Source organism: Monodelphis domestica, chromosome 3, assembly GCF_027887165.1.
Source record: "Monodelphis domestica isolate mMonDom1 chromosome 3, mMonDom1.pri, whole genome shotgun sequence".
Lineage (NCBI taxonomy): Eukaryota > Metazoa > Chordata > Mammalia > Didelphimorphia > Didelphidae > Monodelphis > Monodelphis domestica.
Genome location: NC_077229.1, coordinates 442,031,829 through 442,055,091, shown reverse-complemented (window position 1 = coordinate 442,055,091; position 23,263 = coordinate 442,031,829). Strand labels below are relative to the sequence as shown.

The 23,263-nt window shown below is 36.5% G+C and overlaps 1 protein-coding gene across 2 annotated transcripts in view; it reads right to left on the bottom strand.

The window, feature by feature from the left end:
- Positions 1–12,788: 12,788 nt before the first annotated feature.
- LOC103094680 (sperm flagellar protein 2) overlaps positions 12,789–23,263 on the bottom strand; it is a 136,579-nt gene continuing 126,104 nt past the window's right edge. The window contains exons 19-23 of one of the 2 annotated variants that reach the window (XM_056824545.1): positions 18,537–19,729; positions 18,169–18,386; positions 17,344–17,552; positions 17,114–17,237; positions 12,789–16,983 (exon numbers count right to left, since the gene is read on the bottom strand). In XM_056824545.1, coding sequence (XP_056680523.1) covers positions 16,620–16,983; positions 17,114–17,237; positions 17,344–17,552; positions 18,169–18,386; positions 18,537–19,729 — 2,108 coding nt within the window. In that variant the 3' untranslated portion in view covers positions 12,789–16,619. The remainder of the gene's footprint in view (positions 16,984–17,113; positions 17,238–17,343; positions 17,553–18,168; positions 18,387–18,536; positions 19,730–23,263) is intronic. The other variant, XM_056824544.1, reaches the window with a different exon arrangement.

Here is a 23,263-nt window from a genome sequence, read left to right as displayed (position 1 = left end):
GTCTAGTAATTGTAGATCAACTAACCAGATGGCCGGAAGCATTTCCTACAACCCGAGCCACAGCAGATTTTGTTGCAAAGATACTTTTAAAAGAAATTATCCCTCGTTTTGGCCTACCAGCACGTATTGACTCCGATAGAGGGAGTCATTTTACCGATTCTGTCTTAAATCAAATATATTCTTGCTTGGGGATAACTCCAAAATTCCATGTTCCATATCACCCCCAGAGCTCAGGCCAAGTGGAGAGGATGAATAAAGAACTTAAGACTATGATTGGCAAATTATGCACTGAGACCCATTTAAAATGGCCTGAAATTCTCCCTCTGGCCCTATTTTATCTTAGAAGTAGGCCTAGAGGAGACTTACATATTTCACCATTTGAGATGCTTTTTGGACATCCGCCTACACAGGCTAAGCCTTTCTCCCCGGCTTATACATCGCTATTAGGGGGAGATATTACTATTGCTTCCTATATACAGGAGTTACAGCACAAACTACGTGAACTTCATGAATCCGGAGCTGCAGTACAAGCTGGACCATTAGACTTTTCTTTGCATGACCTGAACCCAGGAGATAAAGTTTATATCAAGAATTTCAAGCGAACTGGAGCAACTGAACCTTCATGGGAAGGACCATTCCAAATATTATTAACTACTCCAACATCTATAAAGATTGGAGAAAGAGACTCTTGGATTCACTGCTCACATGTGAAGAAAGCATCTTCTGCTGAGACTGATTAACTCTATCTTATCATATGAATTGTGACTCTATCTTATCATAAGAATTGGAGATAATAATCCATAGACAAATGGATGCTGGTTTTTTTTCTTTCAAGAATATATTGAATTACTGATTTTTTTCTTATTTTTTCTTATTTCTTTTCTTTTATTTTTTATCAGAATATTTGATTTTTTTCTCATTTTTTTGTACTGAAGGTACACATAATTAATATTAATATTATTTTTTTCCCTGCAGTAATACAAGTTAATATATATACTCTTGCTATAATATCAATATATGCCTAAAAGCTTTAAACTATGGGAACCTGCCATTTATTGATAAAATATTATAGGACTGTGATTAATGTTTGTGTCTGATTCCAGGAAAAGGGATAAAAACAAGGAGCACAGACTAAACCTGAATAGTGCCAATAGAGCACACATGAAATATTAAAGTGAGACTCAAGGTTGCGACGCTTAACTTATGTTTAAGTCGTAGGACTTCCTTGTATCTACACTCCTTTCGAAGTACTCAAACAAGTACAAAGCTTGACTATCATGCTGGCTCCCTATATCTCTGAAGAAAAAAAAATCAGACAAGGGAATGACATTTCCCCATCAAAATAGAATTCTAATTCTCTCCTTCTTATATTATGGCAACTTCCTGTAGTATTGGCTACAAATGGCTAAGTGAAATATTACTGCATTCTGTCCTACATACTTGTGGGATAGAAATTACTTTAATCTGGACCTATACAAGGTCTATTTTGAAATTTTCTTATGTTTTTGATTATTTTTCTATTCTTTTGATAATTGACACATACACCCCAATAACTGAACATTGCATTCTGAACTAAACTTGATATTTTTTTTTAAATACTTACTTCAGGGGGGATTGTATTTTAATTTAAAATCTAAGAATTTTTGAATTTTTTTTGCTTGAGATTGTATTTTTATAAAAATCCAAGACTTTTGTTTAAGATTTTACTGTTATAAAAAATTTTCAAAGATTTTGATTTTGTTCGAGAAAAGATCTTCAAGAAAGAAGCTTGAAACTTTTATATCCAGAGAATGAACTGTTGCAGAAAGATGCCAAAAACCTACACTTCATCAAGAAGATTAAGAATGAACTTTCGATGTGATTGATTGGACTGAACTTTTGATTGAACATTTATTGTAACATTTATGCCAAAAGGGACTGCCCCTAATTTGGCTTTCTGTCAATGCGCCTAGCAAACATTGGTTTTGCTTTCTTTTCTTTTCTATTTCCTCTCTCACTATTCTAATTTCTCCTAGAAAATTGAATATTTCTTTAGTTAGAAGTGAATTTAGAACTACAAAATGATTATATTAAATGATCAATGGGGAGACTAGTCTCCCAATGATCATCAGGGGGGATTGTAAACCTCAAATTTCCTTAGACTTATAATTGTTGAAAATTTCACCATTGGGATATTTCATACTTGGAAAATTTCTTACTGATAGTCTATTGGAATGGGAACTCCATTGGCATGGGAGGTTCCTTCTCTTCCCTTCTTAAGATTACTTTAGGACAGAAACCCTTTGCTGAACAATGGAAAGGACTTTGACCTATGCTTGAGCATAGAACAGGAATTTCTTTGAGTCTTGATTGATTTTAGAATTGATACAATGGAGATACTCCACCCTATTCAGTCCTAATAGGATTGAGTAAGGGCTGCAGCCTAGATCAAAATTTAATTATTCCAATCTCTACCATACTCAAGTTAACAGGATTTAGAAAGGGCTGTAGCAAAGGAGTATAGATTTAATCATTTGAAAATATGACCTTCAACAGACATGTGCAAAAGCCAGAAACCTCTGGGCGGTCCTGGGTTAAGCGAGAGCCTCCATTGACAGGGAAATTGATGAAGAGTGATTGGTAGATGTGAGGACTGAGGGGAGGCAACTTGGATGGTGTCCTTAAAGATAGGAGGGTCTGGAGACTCGGGGGGGGGGGGAGGATTGAGTTTTTGGTCGGTGTGGTTCCTGGGCTCTGAGGAAGCTGCTCTGAAGGAAGCTGAAGGTGGGGGCCTCTGAGACTGTTTCTCCATTTTGGACACGTGAGTGAAAGGGACTGATCTCTTTTCTTTGCCCCAGCTATCTAAGGGCTTGGGCCTTTTGGCCCAGCCTAAACAGAAGGGGTATTTAAGCCCTATTCCCTTCTCTCCCCTTTCTCTCTCTCTCTATATATCTCTAATTCCTTTCTTGCTCCTATTGTAATTAAACTCCAAAAAAGGCTGACGGCTGACTTGAGTTTTTCATTTAGGAATTACTTAGCTGATTCCTTGGCGACCTTAAATTAATATATATCAGTCTTTTAAAGTGATTCCCTTGTAACAGAAGCTACTGATCTCTTGATGTATTGATGACATTTCTTATAGTCTGCACTCAATAAATATTTGCTGATTGGTTCTTGGTTATCAATGTCAATCAAAGTCTTCCAGAATGGGCAATTTCTACCAGTTTGCCCTGTCCTCAAGAGAGAGTCTAGTCTGGTCTCTTATTATCTCCTTTCCCATTATATAACAAGATGATTCTTGCTTTTGAGACTCAGTTAGTGAAGACAGTTACCTGCATTGAGAGACAATTGAGCCTAATGGGGAACGTGCATCATGGCGGCTGGTCAAGGTCTTTGCCACGGTTGGGTGTTTGTTTTATCTGTTACTTTGGGATTATGTAGTCGAGGATGGAAAGTGACTTGTTTTTGGCAGAAAAGTTACAGCAGAGCATAGGTTTTATATTAGTCCTTACAACATTCCCAAAGGACAATCTAACTTCCAGAAACTTTTTCATGAGTTTAGGCAGAAGCTCTGAGAGATTGATCACCACATACCTAAGTATAGGCACTAATAGTAACAGTTAACATTTATATAGTTATTTCTATATGCCAGGAACTGTGCTAAATGCTCTACAATTATCCTTTCATTATTTCATTCAAAGCAATCCCGGAAGGTAGGAACTATGAAGTTAATCCTAATTTTTTAGGTAAGGAAACTAAGGCAGACAGAGGTTAAGTGATTTTCCTAGGCTTACAAAGCTAGTAAGTTTCTTAGTCCAAATTTGAACTCAGATCTTCCTAACTCTAGGGCCTGGTTCTCTTTCCTAGCTGCCCTAGACCCAAGGGTCTATCAAATGAACCTTCCAATCTATTAATCACATTTTCAAATTCTGTAATAGTATTGCATTTTTCTTATTTGTGAAAACTACAGATTAAACCTTGGAAATAGAGATAACTGCCTTAAAATATTTCAAAAAAAGATACCTTCTTCAGAAAATAATTATAATTTTTCCTAGGTAGGGAAATAAATAAAAATCAAATAACAAGCATATATTAAGTAACCTACTATGTGTCAGATGCTGTTCTTGCAAAGAGTTAGAGAACTACACAAAAAAAGAAATAATTCCAGGAGCAGCTAAGTAGCACGATGGATAGAGCACGGCCTGGAGATGGGAAGTCCAGGGTTCAAAGCTGGCCTCAGATCCTAATACTAAGTATTGATTCTGACTCCAGGCCTGGCTTTTTTTCCACTGTTCATCTGGCTGGTATTGATCCTAAGACAAAAGGTAAGGGTCTAAAAAAATAAAGAATCCTTGCTCCTAAGTAGGTTTGATTAAATTGGTAGAGACACATTTATATAAATATAGAAGAAATACAAAGCATATTTTGGGGGGGATGCTCTAGGAGCAAGAGGGATTAGGACGGGTCTTACAAAGGTGATGGCATTTGAGACAAACTTTGAAGGAAATTAGGAAGTTAGGAGGGAAGGCATTCCAGTCTTGGGGAACAGTCTGTCCCAAGGCATGAAGGATAGAGATGGCATTTTGTATGTGAAGAACAGGGTGGCTCAGTGGAAAGAGGGCTGAGCCTAGAGTCAGAAAGGCTCACCTTTGTGAGTTCAAATCTGGCCTCAGACACTCACTTGTTGTATGACCCCGGGCAAGTCACTTGACCCCCATTGCCTAGCCCTTACCACTCTTCTGCCCTGGAACCAATACACAGAATTGATTCCAAGCTGGAAGGTGAGGGTTTTTATTAAAACAAACAAAGAAACATAAAAGCAAAATACATGAGTTTGCATAGGAATAAGGGGTATTTATTTTGTAGAGGGTGGCATATTGCTCTGTACTTCAAGAATGCTGCTTTGGCACTTATGCGAGGATGGAGTGGAGGGTGTCAGAGACTTTAAGCAAGGACATTCAATAGGAGGCTATTTTAAAAGTTTGGGCAGGGGGGAATAAGGGTCTGAAAAACATTCTGTGTTAGAAAAAAAAGTGTCAATGGTAGGTGCCTAAAAATCTTAGCGTTTGCAAAACTAAGTAGGTAAGGTTAAAATTGATAAGGGAGGCTAAGTCAACCACATCCTGTTTTACTTGATTATTACATGATTACTTTTTAAATATGGAAATATCTTGAGCTCTGTCTCTAAAATATGGCCAGATTGTCTTAAAGTCCTACTTTTCTGTACAGAGAAAATTCAAAACTTACATCTTGGAACTTCTGACTAATTAACCCTATAATTATGCTGAACGACAGACAATAAATTGGTCATTTTATAACAGAAAATTCTCTGGGAGTAAAAGCAAAAATGTATGACAGAGGGCAGGACTAAAGAGAGGCAGCCTGGCTCTAAGCAAATTTTAAGGGAAATTTTCTTGCCATATTTCTTCATACGAGTCCCTTCTCATCTGATTTCAAAAGTTCAGCATTTTATTATATCCTTAAAGTTTGAGTCTAAAAGTTATTATTGTGGTGAATTTGCAGTTCAACAGCAAGTAAAAATAGGAGAAAGAACCCCAACAACTAAGCATCTGGCACAGCTAGCTAGGCAAGGTCCCGGTTAAAGGAAATGCTTCATTGATTGATTGATTGATTGATTGATTGATTGATTGATTGATTCATTCATTCATTCATTTATTCATTCATTCACAACTCTATTAACTCAAGCCTCTGTCCATCTACTTATTTATATGTCTATGTATATATCAATTCATTTATTTATTTTACTTACTTATTTCATAGTTTCTTTATTAGGGTTTCCATAAGAGTATATGGTTGCATGCCATATTTTTCCCTCTCTAAGAGCTGGGTTTATTTGCTTTCCCATAAGGGAGACAATAATTATAACTTGTGTAAACTACAAAATGCTGGTTCTCTGCAAAATCAGGGAAAAGATCTGCAACTCATCTCCAGTAATCAATTGTCTGAAATAAGGACTGGAGGAGAGTGTCGAGGAATTAGAAGAAAATATTTAGGTAAATCTAGTCCAAGCCATTGCCCAATGCAGAAATTGCTTTTTATACTCTCGAGCTTGGTGCAGGACCTAATCTCAGCAGCTGTGTTGCTAGCCCAGCAATTCTGTAAACTTTCTCAAGGTAATTCCCCAGGAAGTTGCCGTAGGTAACAATGATTTCAATTGGCCTCTTTTGGGGGGGAATTGGGGGGAGAGAGTCCACTCTAGTAATGGCGTCCTCACAGACCCTTAATTATGACCCATTGCTTGGCAGAGTTTAGTCAAAGCAATTCTCTAATGTGATGGGGCCATGAGGGGAAGAAAGTGGACATTAGGGACAGTTTCCCCCACTTAAAGCCTCATCATTGCTGTGAAGAGTTACATGTGGCTGAATGACCCAGTTTTATAATGTAGGAAAGTATAGACCTCCCAAAGTACTCAGGCATATAATTTCCTTCCATCTTCCTTTAGTTTTAGAATTTACCATTTTTCCAGTTGCTACCTTTTGAAAGATGCTAATTATTTAATCATTTAATGTCATTGTTACTTTGGTTTTTAATGTCTTTGTAGCAGATGAATGAATGTCAATGTTTTCAAAGTTTTTATCCTTTTTGTTAGCAAGAAAGCTGCAGAGAACTATTAGGAAACTTTGCCGCTTATTTACAAAAATAGAGGTAAAGTTGTCATGTCAAACTGCTTTAAAAATTTTTTTATTACTTAATTTATTAAAAATCCTTACCTTTCATCTTAAAATCAATACTGTGTATTGGTTCCAAGGTAGAAGAGTGGGAAGGACTAGGCAATGGGGGTTCAAGTGACTTGCTCAGGCTCATACAACTAGGAAGTGTCTAAGTTTAAATTTGAACCCAGGACTTCAAGTCTCTTGGCCTGGCTCTCTAACCACTGATCCACCCAGCTGCCCCTAATTACTTAATTTTAAAAAGTCAGTGAATGAGTGCTTCATAACCAGTTGGAAGGTCAAATAGATTATGGACTTGAGTCATGTACTAAAGATATTAAATGCTGCTTTTGGTGAGCTATTTTCTTGTTCTTGTGGTTGTGATTCTTTTATCAACCCCATTATGTTTAGTTAAAAATAACATAACATCTGTTATTGTTCAGTCATTTTTCAGTCACACCCAACTCTTTATGATCCATTTGGGGTTTTCTTGGCAAAAATATTGGAATGATTTGCTGTTTCTCCATTTCATTTTACAGATGGGGAACTGAGGCAAACAGGGTTAAGTGTCTTGCCCAGAGTTATGCAACTAGTAAATGTGTGAGGCCAGATTTGAATTCAGGAAAATGAGTCTTCCTGATTCTAAGCCCAGTACTTTATCTACTGTGACACCTTGCTGCCTCCACATCTATAGTAGTAGAGGAATTTACTGAAAGCCAGGCTAAAGGAAGGACAAAAATCATTTGCTTCAATAGTATAGGGAAGATGGAAATGAATATTTCTGAGTTTCTATTAAAATGTAGTGTCTAGCTTTCACGAAAATTGTATTTCTTGATTGTAACAAGCACTATTTTGTTGTTATTTTTGTTCAATAATTTTCTTTTTTAAATTTCCTTCATATTTTTATTGTATATGTGATATGTGTATTCTTTTACAGCATGAGCAATGTGGAAATATGTATGTTCAATAATTTTCTAGATAAAATGAACTCCTGCATATATCCTTTTTTCCTTTTCATATATATGCCAAAGGATATTTAGGCTAGGGTTTCATGGGAAGGGCCATGCTTACTATATTCATAAGTAGTTAGAGTCCATCCTTTTTGTATTCTTTTGGGTCAGTGATGTATTTCAAGAATTATTTTATTTAGAGAAAAAGTAGACTCAAAGGCAACCAGCCAAATAGCAATTTGCTTTGGAAAGTCATCTTTTCTGATTATGCAATGTTTCCCAACATATGCTTTTGCTGTATAAAGAGTGATTTTCTTTACCCAAATGAAATTTTTTTTGACAGCAAAATACACATGAGGAAATCAAAGAAAGTTTCCTAACAGAACTCTTGGATGATGGAAATTAGATGATCTCCCTCAATGCTAATGCTTCCTCTCTGTTGATAATCTCCAATTTATCCTGTAAATATCTTATTTGTACCTATTCATTGATGTTTTCCCACCTCTTAGTCTGTGAGGTCCTTGAGAGCTGGGACTGTTTGGGGCCTTTCTTTGTATCCTCAGGGCTTGGCACAGTGCCTGATACCTTGTTGTTCAATCCTTTAGCTGTGTCTGACTCTACATGACCCTATTTGGGGTTTTCTTGGCAAAGATATTGGAGTTCTCTACCATTTCCTTCTCCAACTCATTTTGCAGATGAGAAAACTGAGGACAACAAGGTTAAGTAACTTGTCCAAGGTCACACAACTAGTAAGTGTTTGAAGTTAGATTTGAACTCAGTTCTTCTTGACTCCAGACCTGGTGCTCTATCCACTCTGCCACCTCTCTGCCTGGCACACAATAGGTGCTTAATAAATTCTTACTGTCATGTCTAAGAAACCGGGCTGTTATATGTCAGAAGCAGTACTTGGACCCATGTCTTCCTGGCTTTAAGTCTAGTTCTCTACCATTATCCCATTCTGCCTTTCAAAAAAAATTAAACTCAATATTATGTCATATAGATAGCATAAAGAACCTGCTCATACTGCTCCCAGGTTACTGTGCCTTTTTCATCTTCATCAATTGCTTTAAATCTGTTCAATGTCTCAAGAAGCTCTTCCTCAGATGGCAATGGCCAAGGCTGTGAAACTACTAATAAAAATCTGCGCCAGTCAACAAACTCTGAATTCACTACTAATAAAGATGTTAGCTCTTGTAACTGTAAGAAAAAAGAGAAAAGATTGTTATATTTTATACTAATTAATTTTTATTTTATATTAATTAATTTATGTTAATATAGGTTATAGTATTATGGTCCACCAGTGTGACTATTTCTTGAGATATTTGTTACATCATTTTTATACCAAGAAATTTCAATGAAGAACCTCAAGTTTTTATGATAGAGAATATAGACTGCACTAAACTATACAATATTGCTACTTTGTCCAGCTGATAAGCATTGTTGTTTTACTTTTTTGGAATTTTGATGCATTCATCTGAAAATGGGGGCAGCTAGGTGACTTAGTGGATAGCAATCCAGGTTTGGAGATGGGAGCTCCTGGTTTCAAATCTGTCCTTAGTCACTTCCTACCTGTGTAACTCTGGGCAAGTCACTTAACCCCCAGTGCTTAGTCCTTACCATTCTTATTCCTTGGAACCAATACTTAGTATTGATTCTAAGATGGAAGGTAAGGGTTTAAAAAAAAAAGAATGAGTATGGTATATATTGTCTCCTATCACTGAACAAGGGTCTAGTCATATGACACTATGTTGACATCATCTTACATGTTCAGTCCTATATATATATATATATATATATATATATATATATATATATATATATATATATATATATATATATATATATAGTTGACTGTTTTGTTGCCCAGAAAGTCTAATCTTAGGCTCAGTTTACTTTTGTTTTTTTAGTTTGTTCAATTAAATGTTGGTTTGTGGACTACATGGCTTTTATGAATGGGGACCTGTTTTTGGAGAATTATAAATCGTAGAATATGAAAATTTGAGGCATCAGGTCATTAAGACCTAACTCCAAGTTTTATAGACTTGGAAAATTGAAAGAGGAGTTCAATGAATCAATTGAACATAGTCCTTTGATTTTAGACCCAGAATTCTCTCCACTATGTGAAACTGTGGATGCCCTTAAATAATATATATATATGTATATGTGAAGAAGAGAGAGTGAGAGAGACAGAGAGAGAGAGAGAGAGAGAGAGAGAGAGAGAGAGAGAGAGAGAGAGAGAGAGAGAATGGAGAGTTAGTTATTTTTTAATTAAAAAGAATTTTAAAAAATCCTTACTTTCTGTCTTAGTAGCTGCCTATTTTCTAGAGAATAATACAGCAGAGTAAGGGCTAGGCAATGGGGGTTAAATACTGGTTAGGCAATGGGGGTTAAGTGATTTGCCTAGGATTACACAGCTTGGAAGTGTCTGAGGCCAGATTAGAACCCAGGACCTTTCTAAATTTAGGCTTATCGTGCTCTATCCACTATGCCACTTATATATCTGAATACACTTTCCCTGATGTTTTACTTGAGCCTCTTGTTTTCTTCCCACTTTTCCAATGATCAACCACACCAATCATATTTATCCTTCTCTTTTTCAGGATAAAAAAATTACTATCTAATATTGGCTTTCCCTTTAATGGCTACTCAGCAAATTTTTAAAAATATTTAATTTTTCCTCTGTTGATTTTCCCAGAGAAGGAAGGAATAAGCATTTATATATTGACCACTATGCTCTAGGAATTGGGTTAAGCACTTTACAAATATTATCTCGTTCAATCCTCACAACAACCCTGTGAGGTTGGTGCAAACATTACTCCCCGTCTTATAGTTGAGCTAATATTATCCCCAATTACTGGAGCAGATAAAGGTTAAGTGACTTGACTAGAGTCACAGAATTATTGTGTCTGAGGTTGGATTTCAATTCAAGCCTTCCTGACTCTAGACTCAGAACCACTTAGCGGCCTATTTTCTATAGAAATTATTCTAATTCGTTTTCTTCTTAAATCTGCCTGTGAATTCCAAGACAGAAGAATTGTAAGTGGTAGGCAACTGGGGTTAAGTGACTTTGTACATCTAGGAAATAAGGGTATGAGGTCATATTTGAACCTAGGACCTCCTGTCTCCAGACCTGGAACTCAATCCACTGAGCCCTGTCACCCTGATTATCTGTAGATGACATCATTGCCTATTTTACTGATAAGAGGTAGACTACCCAAGTTCCTTTGGCTATCTCTCCATAATTCAAAATCTCTGTAGTCTTTTTTCATCAGTCTCTGAGAAGAAGTGTCTCTCTTTCTTTAATTTAATTCAACTATGGGCAAGAAGATAGAAATAAACAATCCTGCCCCTAAAGGAGCTCAAAGTTTAATGGAGTGGGGGAAGTGGGGATAGTACCTGTACATAGAAGTGAAAGCATGTAAAAAATAATATTTTGTGGGAAGGAAAAGATGGGGAAGAGATGAAGAGGAAAGACAACTCTTCTGCCTTCAAACCAATACACATTTATTGATTCTAAAATGGAAGGTAAGGATTTTTATTTTAATTTTTTAAAATTATTTACCAAGGCTGCTAGGTGACTCAATGGATAGAGCTCCAGGTCTGGAGAGAGAAAGTCTTGGGTTCAAATATGATCTCAGACCCTTACTTCCTAGTTGGACAAGTCACTTAACTCCAGTTGCCTACTGCTTACAATTCTTCTGTCTTGGAATCCACATTTAATATTGATTCTAAGACAGAAGGTAAGGGAAACTTCCTGAATATCCAGTCACTGAACTTCAATAGGGCTGAATAAATAGTAATCTATCAATACAGTGCCAGGTAACAAATTGTCGTTATGGTTGTTGTTCAGTCATTTCAATTATTTCCTATTCTTCATGACGCATTTTGGGTTTTCTTGGTAAAGATACCAGAATGATTTGCCACTTCCATATCCAGCTCATTTTATAGGATGAGGAAAGTGAGGCAAGCAGGGTTAAGTGATTTGCCCAGCGTCACATAGCTTGTGTCTGAGGACAGATTTGAACTCTGAAAGATGAATCTCCCTGATTTAAGGCTCCACACACTCTATCCATGGCATCCCAAAGCTGCTTATCTAATGCATTTATCACTGACAATGAGATGTGTTCTTCCTACTAATCAAGTTAATTTCTCCATGATGCCTTTCCTTATTTTCTCCTGGTAGAAATGAGCTCCCCCATCATTTGTGTAATGCTAGGTACTTTTCTATCGTTCGATATTCTACCTTATGCTAATATTAATTGTATAGAGCCCTAACCATGAGACTATAGCCCAATGAGGACAGGGACTCTATTATTAACATAGTGTATCTTCCACAATTTCTGACACAGTTCCTTCTATATAATAGGCATCCCTCAAAAGGTTGTTGTTTTTTTAAACCCTTCCTTCTTGTCTTAGTACCAATTCTAAGACAGAAGGTCAAGGGCTAGGAAATGGGGGTTAAATAACTTGTCCTGGGTCATACATCTAGGAAGTGTCTGAGGTCAGATTTGAATCTTGGATCTCCTGTTTGTAGGCATCCACTGAGCCACTTAGTTTCCCCTCCCTCCAAAAGGTTTGAATGAATGAATGAATCACTGGGAACCCCAAACTGATCAGAATTTAGTACAGAATAATGGAAAATAACTGGCATTTGCATAGGCTTTAAGATTTGGAAAGTTCTTCAGCTACATTATCTTGGTTGGGACGCACAACTACCCTTTGAGTAAATATTTACAGATATTAAATCTGTTTTACCAATGAAGAATTGAGATTGCCTTGCTTATTGTCACAGGGCCAGGGAATGTCAGAGGTTAGACTCAAAGCCATGTCTTCCTCATTCTCAGTCTTGCACTTAATTCACTCTCTACCAGGTCATCTCTCAGAGCTTCTTTGGGAATACGGCCATTATTTCAGAAACATGAACTTCTAGTGCCAGACTTTCTACTTGAGAAGTCATAATTTACTAACAAAAGAGGAGAGAGACTTAAAGTTCTTAAACTAGGAGAATGACAACACATCGAACATGATGGAAACCTACTTCAGAAAGAATGAGGTGCAGCCAAGCCTTGGGAATGTGGTTTGTTCCAAGGTTCAAAGTCACCAAGTCAGACAAAATATCAGTGAAATGTTTACTTCCCAAATAACCTAGTGAAGGAAGAAAAACAATTTAGTATATTACATGGATTTCCCCCCTCCCTCCCCCAGGTCCCAAGAATAAAAAAAAAATAGTAAGAACTACTTCTAAGGATAATTAATGTCTGAAGTAGGTAATATTTAAATATGTACTCTTTTTGAAAAAAGAAGAGATAATAGGCTCAACACATTCCCCCTACAATTGTTCTTTTCAAGTGAAAAATGCCTATATTTTACAGAAAGAGTTCATTCCCATTCTATTTTTCACATGTTAAGAATCAATTCCCATGCTTCACATGAGGGCATTTTTTTGTTATTCTTGGAAGAGTATTTAAAGTCAACTTTTTGGTAGGCATGGGTTGAATGTTTTATATACATGTCAAAGACATATATCCTGTTCTTTCCCCCCCTAAATCTGTGCCTTCCATCTTAGAATCAATACTCATTATTAGTTCCCAAGACAAAAGAGTTATAAAGGCTAGGCAATGGAGCCCAGTGCCACACAGCTAGAACATATATGAAGCCAAATTTGAACCCAGGACCTCTTGTCTACAAGTCTGGCTCTCAATCCACTAAGCTTCCTACCTGGCATTATATGAATTAATTAGACACGTCTACCTCACCAGATCCCCATGTACCAGAATGTATTTGCCTTCCAAAGATGAGAGAACTGATCTCATTATTAAATTATTAGATTGAAAGTATATGCTTAATTTAAAAATTTATTGGTTAAATATTTCCAAGTACCTCATGAAAGAAAAAAATGCCCATTTTTTACTATCCTGAAATTATGTGTATTGACTCGATTTACCACCCACACTCCAAAAATCACTATCCTCAGAGGTGATTGTTTTAAACTTCATGCACATGCATTAAAACAAAAAGCAAAAGATAAATAAAAGTAAGAGCTGAATCCATTCCAACAGAACATAGCTGATGCTACATTGCATAATACCTTTTGTGGCCAGGAGGGATTCCTATGGATATTCAGGGTTCTTTTTAGGTCCAGATAATATAGGGGTTCTTGTTTTAGGAATAAAAAGAATGAAACAGAGATGCTATTTCTTGAATTTTAAAAAACGATTAAGTTGTTTCAGTTTCTTAAATCCTGAATGAGCTTTGTCACCTGTTACAACTTTCTGACAAAACGAAATAACTTTAAAAAATTTTATGAGTTCAAACTGTCTGTTCATATATATAACTTTAAAGTTTATGAGTCCGAGCTGCATGTTCAGTTTCAAATGTGGTAGGTAATTTCTTCAGTGCAAAAAGATGATCCTCTCTTCTTCTTATGTGAAGTGGCATTTCAGAAGAGAATTACCTTTCCTTTTTTTTTAAAACCCTTACCTTCCATCTTAGAATCTCTACTGTATATCAGTTCTAAAGCAGAAAAGCAGTAAGGGCTAGGCAAGGGGTTTAAGTGACTTGCCCAGGGTCACACATCTGAGGCCAAATTTGAACCCAGGATGCTCCATCACTAGACCTGGCTTTCAACTCAGTGAAGTACCACATTTCCTCCATGAATTATCTTTTGAACATTATAGGGTAGTGAGAGATACAAAGGTGTTACAATCTTCTCAGAAGAGTGTTTTTCAATGCATAAAATTCAATAATCTATTACAAAGAAAACCAAATATATTGAAATTCATGTATCAAAAATTTTTTTTAAGTTTGTGGATCTCAGTTGAAGAACTCTTGCTAAATGAATTTAGTAATACTAAATTAGACCTCAATATTTAGAAAGACAGAAGTCAAGAACTTATTAAGATTAATCAAAATGGGCAAGGGGCATGAATAGGCAATTTTCAGATAAAGAAATCAAAACCACCAATAAGCACATGAAAAAGTGTTCTAAATCTCTTATAATCAGAGAGATATAAATCAGAACAACTCTGAGGTATCACCTCACACCTAGCAGATTGGCTAACATGACAGCAACGGAAAATAATGAGTGTTGGAGGGGATGTGACAAGGTAGGGACATTAATTCATTGCTGGTGGAGTTGTGAACTGATCCAACCATTCTGGAGGGCAATTTGGAACTATGCCCAAAGGGCGATAAAAGAATATCTTCCCTTTGATCCAGCAATACTACTGCTGGGTTTGTACCCCCAAAGAGATAATAATGAGAAAGACATGTACAAGAATATTCATAGCTGCACTCTTTGTGGTGGCAAAAAAATTGGAAAATGAGGGGATCCCATCAATTGGGGAATGGCTGATTGTGGAATATATTGGTGATGGAATACTATTGTGCCCAAAGGAACAATAAAATGGAGGAATTCCATGGGGACTGGAATGACCTCCAGGAATTGATGCAGAGTGAGAGGAGCAGAACCAGAAGAACATTATATAAAGAGATTGATACACTGTGGTACAATCAAATGTAATGGACTTCTCCATTAGTGGCAATGCAATGACCCTGAACAACTCAGGGGGATTTATGAGAAAGAAAACTATCCACATCCAGAGAAAGAACTGTGGGAGCAGAAACACAGAAGAAAAACAACTGCTTGATCACATGAGTCAATGGGGATATGACTGGGGATGTAGACTCTAAATGATCACCCTAGTGCAAACATCAACAACATGAAAGTAAGTTTTGATCAAGGACACATGTAAACCCAGTGAAATTGCATGTCGGCTACAGGAAGGGGGAGGGGGAGGGGGAGGGGAGGGAAAGAATATGATTCTTGTAACCAAGGAAAAATGTTCCAAATTGACTAATTAAAATAAAAAAAAAGATTAATCAAAATGAATTAAAATGGAGGCATAAATGTGAAGAACAACAAAAACACATTATAAGAATTTATGTGTGAATTAGTGCTTATACATGTTTAACATACATTTTAATTGTTTAACACACATATTTGAATTTATCTCACTGGTTATTGTGCACACACTACATTAAAATACAATTTTAAATTTGTATATATGTTTTTTCCTCCAGGAATCTAAAAAAGGACAATTCATGTTATGAAGCACAAAACGACAGAATTTCCATGAATGTACTGGAAGCCCAGAGATGTACTTGTCAATTTGATACACAGCTACAACAGAAACTCTGACAATCATGCCCAAGAGGGAAGTACTGAAATCCTATTTATTTAGACTATTCCCTTAATGCGAAGTCTGCTGTGCTCCAGTAGTATCTTAATGAATGAGAAACTGAGTCTTGTCTGTGCTAATCCCTGGTCAACAGAGCTCTCGAAAAGAGGCATTAGAGGATTTGGTTCTGGAAGGGGCCATAGATTTCCTCTAGTCCAAGAACTCTCATTTTACAGAAGAGAAAACTGAAATCCTATAGGGTTTTGAAGCTGAGAGAGGTTTAGAATTTCCCTCTGGTCACACAGGTAGTAGGTAAGAGACACAGGATTCAAACTCAGGTCTTTTTTATCTCCAAGTACAGTATCATTCCTCCTGTATAACAATATGGCCATTCCATATTCCATAGTGAAGGTGCTGGCACTTATACAACATTGTTATAAGAATCCATGTGTGTACTGAGCATCATAGTTTGCAAAAATGCTTTTTTCGCAACTGTGAGGTAAGTAGTGCATATGCTATTATCTCCCTTTTACAGATGAGGAAACTGAGATTCTGGCAACCGAGTTAGTAAATGTCTAGCACAGAATTTGAACCGAGGGAGCCTGACTCGTAGTCCAACAAGCCCCAGGAGGTTTCGGCAAAGAGCATCTTCAGAGCCATTTCCTTGATCATCCAAGGTGATTTAAAGTAGATCTGGACACCAGTTCTTCTAGAAGAAATTTAGCTGATTATTTGCTTTTAAATTCTAGTATGGAAACATTTGATAATAGTTGTATGAAGACCTCTAGACTTTATGTGAAAAAAATATGAAGTCCAATTTTTTTTTCTTTTCCACAATGCTAATCACTTTCATAAAGACTATCTGAGCTAGAGGAGCAATCTGACTTGGTTATTGTGTGGTCAATTGGTGGAAGTGTATTTCTCTGCCAAGAAGTATTCCATAGATGGATGGCTTTCTTGGGATCAAACTTATTGATGTCTGGAGAATTCAACTGGATTATTAAAATGTCTGTCATGTTCTCAGGATCTGTTTTAAAATGCATTTGTGACTTGGCTAGTTTCATCTGACTGAACCCACGTTCCGCCTCAGCTGAACTTGCAGGGAGTGTCAGCACCAGATCCACTAGGGTCAATATATTGGGATACTTGTATGAGTAGATGGAATTCACAATATCCCAGGTTAACTTTCGGATGTTCTGAAATCTATGAAACAATGAAAAGCGTCAAGAATTACTAGGTTCCAGTTATCTATGTGCCTACAGAGATCTAGTAATACTTCAAAAGCTTCAATATTAATTTATCATAATTGAGCTTTCTCAGCTTTCCTTCTTACCGATTATAAATCTCTAATTTCATCATGCTCCATTCTGTGTCCACTTCATCAATGTTCACATTGGCCCCTTCCAACACAGGTTCATAATGCTTTGTAAGAATTGTTACCTCTTTCTCACCAAACTCTATAGGATGCACATAAGAGAAAGTTATATGGGGGAAAAGAGAAAATATCTACAGAGATTTCAGAATACACAGACCACAGATACAGGACTAATATTTAGATTTTACCTTGATCTAGCTTTCTTGGCCATAATTTGAAACTTCCAATAGTGGTCGCCCTCACCACATCATGGCTGGCATCACTGAAACAATCATGAAGATGCTTTGAGAGATTTGTTAAGACTGTGTTTCGTACTTCAGAGATATTTCCATTTCCTGTCAGTTGGTTACCATGAAAGTGTGTGGCTGACTCTGTCAGACGTTCCTTTGGACCTGGTCTGAAACATGTTACAAATTAAAATAAGTGGTAAATGATTTTTTTCTTAAAAAACCAAACCAAACCAACCTTATCTTTTGTCTTAGAATCAGTACCAAATATGGATTCCAAGGCAAAATAACAGTAAGAGCTAGGCAAATGGGATTAAGTGGCTTGTGCAGGGTCATACAGCTAGGAAATATTTGCAGTCAGATTTGAACCCAGGTTTTCCTGACTTTAGACCTGACTTTCTATCTACTAAGTATTCTAGAAGCCCCTGTAAATAATTTTTTTAAAAGAAAAAAACCCTTTCCTTCCATCTTAGAACCAGTAACTGTGTATTGGTTCAGAGGTAGAAGAGTTATATGGGTTAGGCAAATGGGATTAAGTGACTTGCCCAGGGTCACACAGCTAGGAAGTATCTGAGGCCAGATTTAAACCCAGGACCTCCTGACTCTAGGCCTGACTCTCAATCCACTGAGCAGCCCAGCTCAGTAATTTTATTATTTTTTAATTTTTAAAAATTTTTAAAAAATTTATTATTTTTTAAAATTTTTTAATTAAAAAAAATTAATAATAATGTAAGTAATTTTCCAAAGAAAACTTACTGGGTTCATCAATCGTCTAAGATGACCTACCTTTTTTTATACATCTTGAGTGTTCCTAGTGTTGATTGTAGGGTTGCAAATACATCTCCTATTGATGAATTTCTGTCCTGATTGACTCGAGACAAAATGCTGAGGACGTTGATTACATCCAGCAAGAAGTGAGCAAATCTGACAACCTCAGCTTGGAGAAGGAACTGTAGGAGCTCTTGAGCTTTCTGTTGATCAGCGGAACTTCTGCCTTCATGCATCTATAGCATGGTCAGGAAATAAAATGATAGCTGACTTCCTTCAAAATGCTATAAAAAGGCTTAATGAAAGGGGTTTGTTTGGGGGTGTGTGTGTAATGGTTGGTTTGTTTTAAAGGAAAGTTAAATTATATAGATTCAAAAATTACTTACTGTTCTTAATTGCTTGACAATTGGAGAATATCCTTTGAGAAAGATTTGTAGAGCCATCTGTAACCGAGGGAGCCATCTGTTGTTGCCAACTCGAGAGGGAATCACAGGGCGGATTTTAAGGTCTTCAAAGGCAGCTATCAGAGCTTTTGTATTTGAAGGTGAATCATGATAAAAATAATATATATTCTGGAGAAGATCATTCATAGTACTGTATAATTGGATGCTCTGCAATGCTTCTTGGTAGGCTAGTTCAAGTCTATGTGCAAAGCAGTGGACTGTTTGCACACATGGCTGAATTTCTTTCAGAAGCCTGGCTACACCATTGTTCTCTCCCACCATGACAGATGCACCATCACTTCCAAACCCAACGAGTTTTTTGGACCAGTCTTTGCTAGACAGATTTAGTTGAAGATTTATCTCAAGTGTTTTTTCAATGGCACTTTTTATTGCCACCGGTTCAATTTTGTCCACAGTCTGTACTCCAACAACCTGACAGCAGACCCTGCCCTCATATGCAAACTGGATGTAAACAACTTTGGTGTCTTCTATGAAGCTGCCTGAGCCACCATCACTGATGAGTGAGAAGAACTTACATTTTTCTAATTTCTCTCGAAGACATATGCGTTCTACTTCAGCAATAAAGTATATGAAAGTTCTGGCTGACTTGTCAGTCCTGAATATTGGGCCAACGTCTACACCCTTCATATCATCCAGTTTACACATCCAGACAAAGTCTTTGAGGGGACGTCCAGTCTTGGCAATAGCATGACATGTTCTAAAGAGGTTTTCTATTCTTCCCAAGATTACTTTGTTCCTGTTCTTTAGAATCTGCTCCTTGGCAGCATCAGTCAGGGAAGAAACCCCTGTTGCTTCTGCTAGAACAGCCTTCGTGTGTGCCTCACTATTGTCATGTGCTTGGAGAAATTCAGTCCTAAAGTTGTTGGTGCCATAAAAAAAGCTAACATGGTTTCCTCCTGAGCTCACTCCATGTTTGCGACACAAGCCACAGAACATTAAGTCTGACCTGTCATCATACACGAGCCAAGGGTATTTTTTTAGCCAAATTTTCAAAAATTGGTTGTTCCTCTTAGGTAGGTAATAGTCAAGATTTCTTAGCCTTTTCTTTTCCTCAGCATGTCTTCTAGTATCAACTGAAGAGATTCCTTTTTTAAAATACTTCCATGGTGTTTTGGCTATAGTTTCAAAAAGTAAATTAACAAAGCACATAAAATCTCCACTTCCATGATATTTTCTCTACAATGGTGACACAAAATAATTTAGTTCTTAAACTTTTTACATTTTTTTCCTGCTTTAGTATTTAGTTTTTTAAAATTAGGAATTCCTTATGAGTCAGTCAATCCCTCCTGAGGGTCAAAGACCCTAAGAAGATCTTTTTTATTCTTATGCTATAGGAGATTAAAGGAAGGCTACATTTAGGATAAGTATAAAAGGTGAGAAAGAGCATTCCAGGAAGGAGGAACATAAACAAAGGTGTGTGGGTAGAAAAGTACAAGCCAATGCTCTGAAGATAAAAACTTTGGTTAAAGCAAGGTTTGTGTAGCAAGTTATAAGAGGTAAACACTGAAAAATAGGTTGGTGCCAGATCATGGAATGCCTTGAATGTCAAGCTAAAGGATTTGGAATTTATCTTATTAGCTCTAAGAACCATCAAAGTTTTTGAGCAAGGAATAGTATTAATTTGTTTGGGTGATCCAGGATATTATTGAGAGGATAGAAAATGGAGGTAGGTAGAATAGTGCTATCATAGTAGAGCATATAGGCTGTGATGAGACCAGATCAGAGTGGCAATGACAAAAATAGAAAGGAAGGGATGGATGTAATCAACATTATGAAAGAAAATATGACAAAACATGGTGACTATATTGAGAAGAGAACTGCATGGGGGAGTCAAAGATGAAAAGATTTCAAATGAGGTAACTAAGAGTTATTATTACTTTTGATAGAAGATATATGAAAGGGAAGCAATGTTATGGAGAAGATCATGAATTCTTACATTAATACTGAAATATACCCTAATACCTTCTTTTAATTTCTCTACTTCACTGTCGGAGATTAAAAACAAAAACAAAAGCATGACCATTGACACAATTTATACACGAAGACAGCCTCCTGAACAATTGGGACAGATAATTCAAAGTTTCTGTTGTTAATGGGGGTAATGTGTAGAAGCTGGACATAACTGATGTTGTTGTGGTCTTGCACATTTCACCATGTATAATACAGTCCTTTATTTTTCGTTTTTTTGGAAGTTATTTGACCCATTATTATTACAGTCTTCCTTGTTTCCAATTTTCCTTTGTCATCTTTGCTCCCATTATAGCCTCCCTTATAGCATACTTACTTTTGCACATATATAGTCTCTGTTCCCCCCTGTGTACCCCTCTGCCCCCAAGTAGAAGTTAAGACCCTTAATGGCAGAGATTGTGCTGTTTCTTTGACTCCCTAGTACTTAACAGGACATCTTGTACAGAGGAGAGATTGAATGCATGTTGGTCAAAATGAATTGTGTATTATTGCCACTCTAGAGTTACTTTCTCTTTTAAAGTACCAGAACTCAAAGCTCAAGAAATACTCAGGAGAGAGAAGGTTATAGAACTTCCCAGCCCCTGCCCCATTTCTGGAGCCATCTCCACTGCTTCTTCTTGATTTTTTTTTGATAGTTACTTGATGTTTAGAGAAAATATGCACTCTTTAAAACCAATGTCTATGTAAGTGTTTTTTGAACAATGAAAGAAATCATAACAATTTAGACACATATACATATATATGTAAATTATATAAAATCATATAAGAAGTGGTTGATCCTAAAGGAAAGCCTGTTTTAGTGGAAAGAACATTTATTAATGTTCTAAGAGTCTTGACTTCACCTGGCCTTGCCAATCATTAGCACTGTGATCTTCAAGAATCCACTTAATTTCTCTCTGCCTCTATTTCCTCCTTTGTTAAGTTAGAAGCTTGGACAAACTGATCTCTTAGCTCCTTTTCATCTTTAAAAAATTTATAATTCTGAGACACATTTAAAAGGATTTCTTTCCTAGACTCCATTATTCTTCTTAACATAATTTCCTCACATAAATTGTTTTCCTAAGTGAAAGGGGAACAAATGCATAATTGGTAATGCATACAAGATACAGATGATAAGTATCAGTAAATTTTCCTATTTCTCTAATGATGATTATTTGTGTTTACTTTATTTAGCCTTATTATTCTTGCCAGACTAGCGACCAATAACGTGGCTTTTCCTAAGGATTAAAGATAGAAGAATTCACAGGGTCAAAATTACTCCAAAAATAACCAATGAAGTATTGAGGGAATTACATCATTCTATTTTTGGGAGGTTGTTCCAGAATGATTTTTAAAATGTAATTTACGAATATTATTAATATTTCTCACCAGGAAAAGTGTGTTGGTGATAGTAAAAGAGCAAGATATAACTCTGGTCATGACACATGGTCTAGAACCAGTGATGTCAAACACAAATAGAACTGGGCCACTAAATTATGTACAAGGATCCCTATGTGCTGCATATTAACCTAGAAAACCAGATTAACTTTGTCCATGTTCTATTATATTTTCACTTATTTTATTAAATGTTTTTCAATTACATTTTAATTTGGTTCAGGTGGCTTGAGAGTATTGTGGTTTAATATCTCTGATTAAACAATAACCAGATGAGTATGAAAATACAATACACATCAAAATGATGAACCAATTTCATATTTACTAGACTCAGACTGATGCCCATTCTGTCTCTTATTGACTTCCCCTAGATATTGGGCACAGACATTTTCCTGCCGTTAGGAGTATTCCAGTCATTTCAAAACCCAACAAGACACCCAAAGAACATTTTCCTATAGCTGTCTTTTTCATGACTAAGTGTAATATCTCAGTGTTAATTGAAGCTGAAAACCAAACCATTGACAGATAATAGTTGCAACAATAAGATTTGGTTTCCTGATATGGACTTGCTAATAGAATAACTTAGAGACCAGAGATCGGGAAGATGGGGTTTTAGGAGTATTTCATTGTTGGTCCTTGTAGTGGTATCTGACTTCACAAGAAGTCATATTTGGAGTTTTCTTGGCAGATATACTGGAATAATTTGCCTGTTCCTCCCACAGCTCATTTTGCAGATGAGGAAATTGAGGCAAAGGGGTTAAATGACTTGCTCATTATGCTAGGTATTTGATCTGGATGAAATATAGATCAGCATCTACTGCCCAAAGTCACAATTTTTTCTGTTAGTGAAGTCACCAAGTCCTCCAAGCTATGTACTTCACTATCCCAAGGAACTTAAAAAGGGAAAATCTAGTCCAAATGCCTCTTTTTATAGTGATCCAGGGAAATTAAATGATAAGCATTGGAGGCAGGATTCAAACCCAGATCCACTGCATTGTGTATGCAAGTAGAAGCCTCTTGAGTTTGACCTCTATTATAACTAACAAGGTTTTTAATGATACATTATAGGCTGCTTGAGTTCTTAGGCATAGAATAAACCAATAGCTGAAGGTCACAAGATTAGTGACAACATCTGAGCTCTTCCTTCTTCTATGTTCTCTTGGCCAGTGGTTTGCAGATCCTGGGCATGTTCAGGATTTGTGTATTGTTTGAGAATCCTCAGATAGCATCAGTAGAAAAGTTATGTTCTTTCCCCAAAAGGCTCAGATTCCTACTGAAAAAAACTCTGTATAGAAATCACATGAATC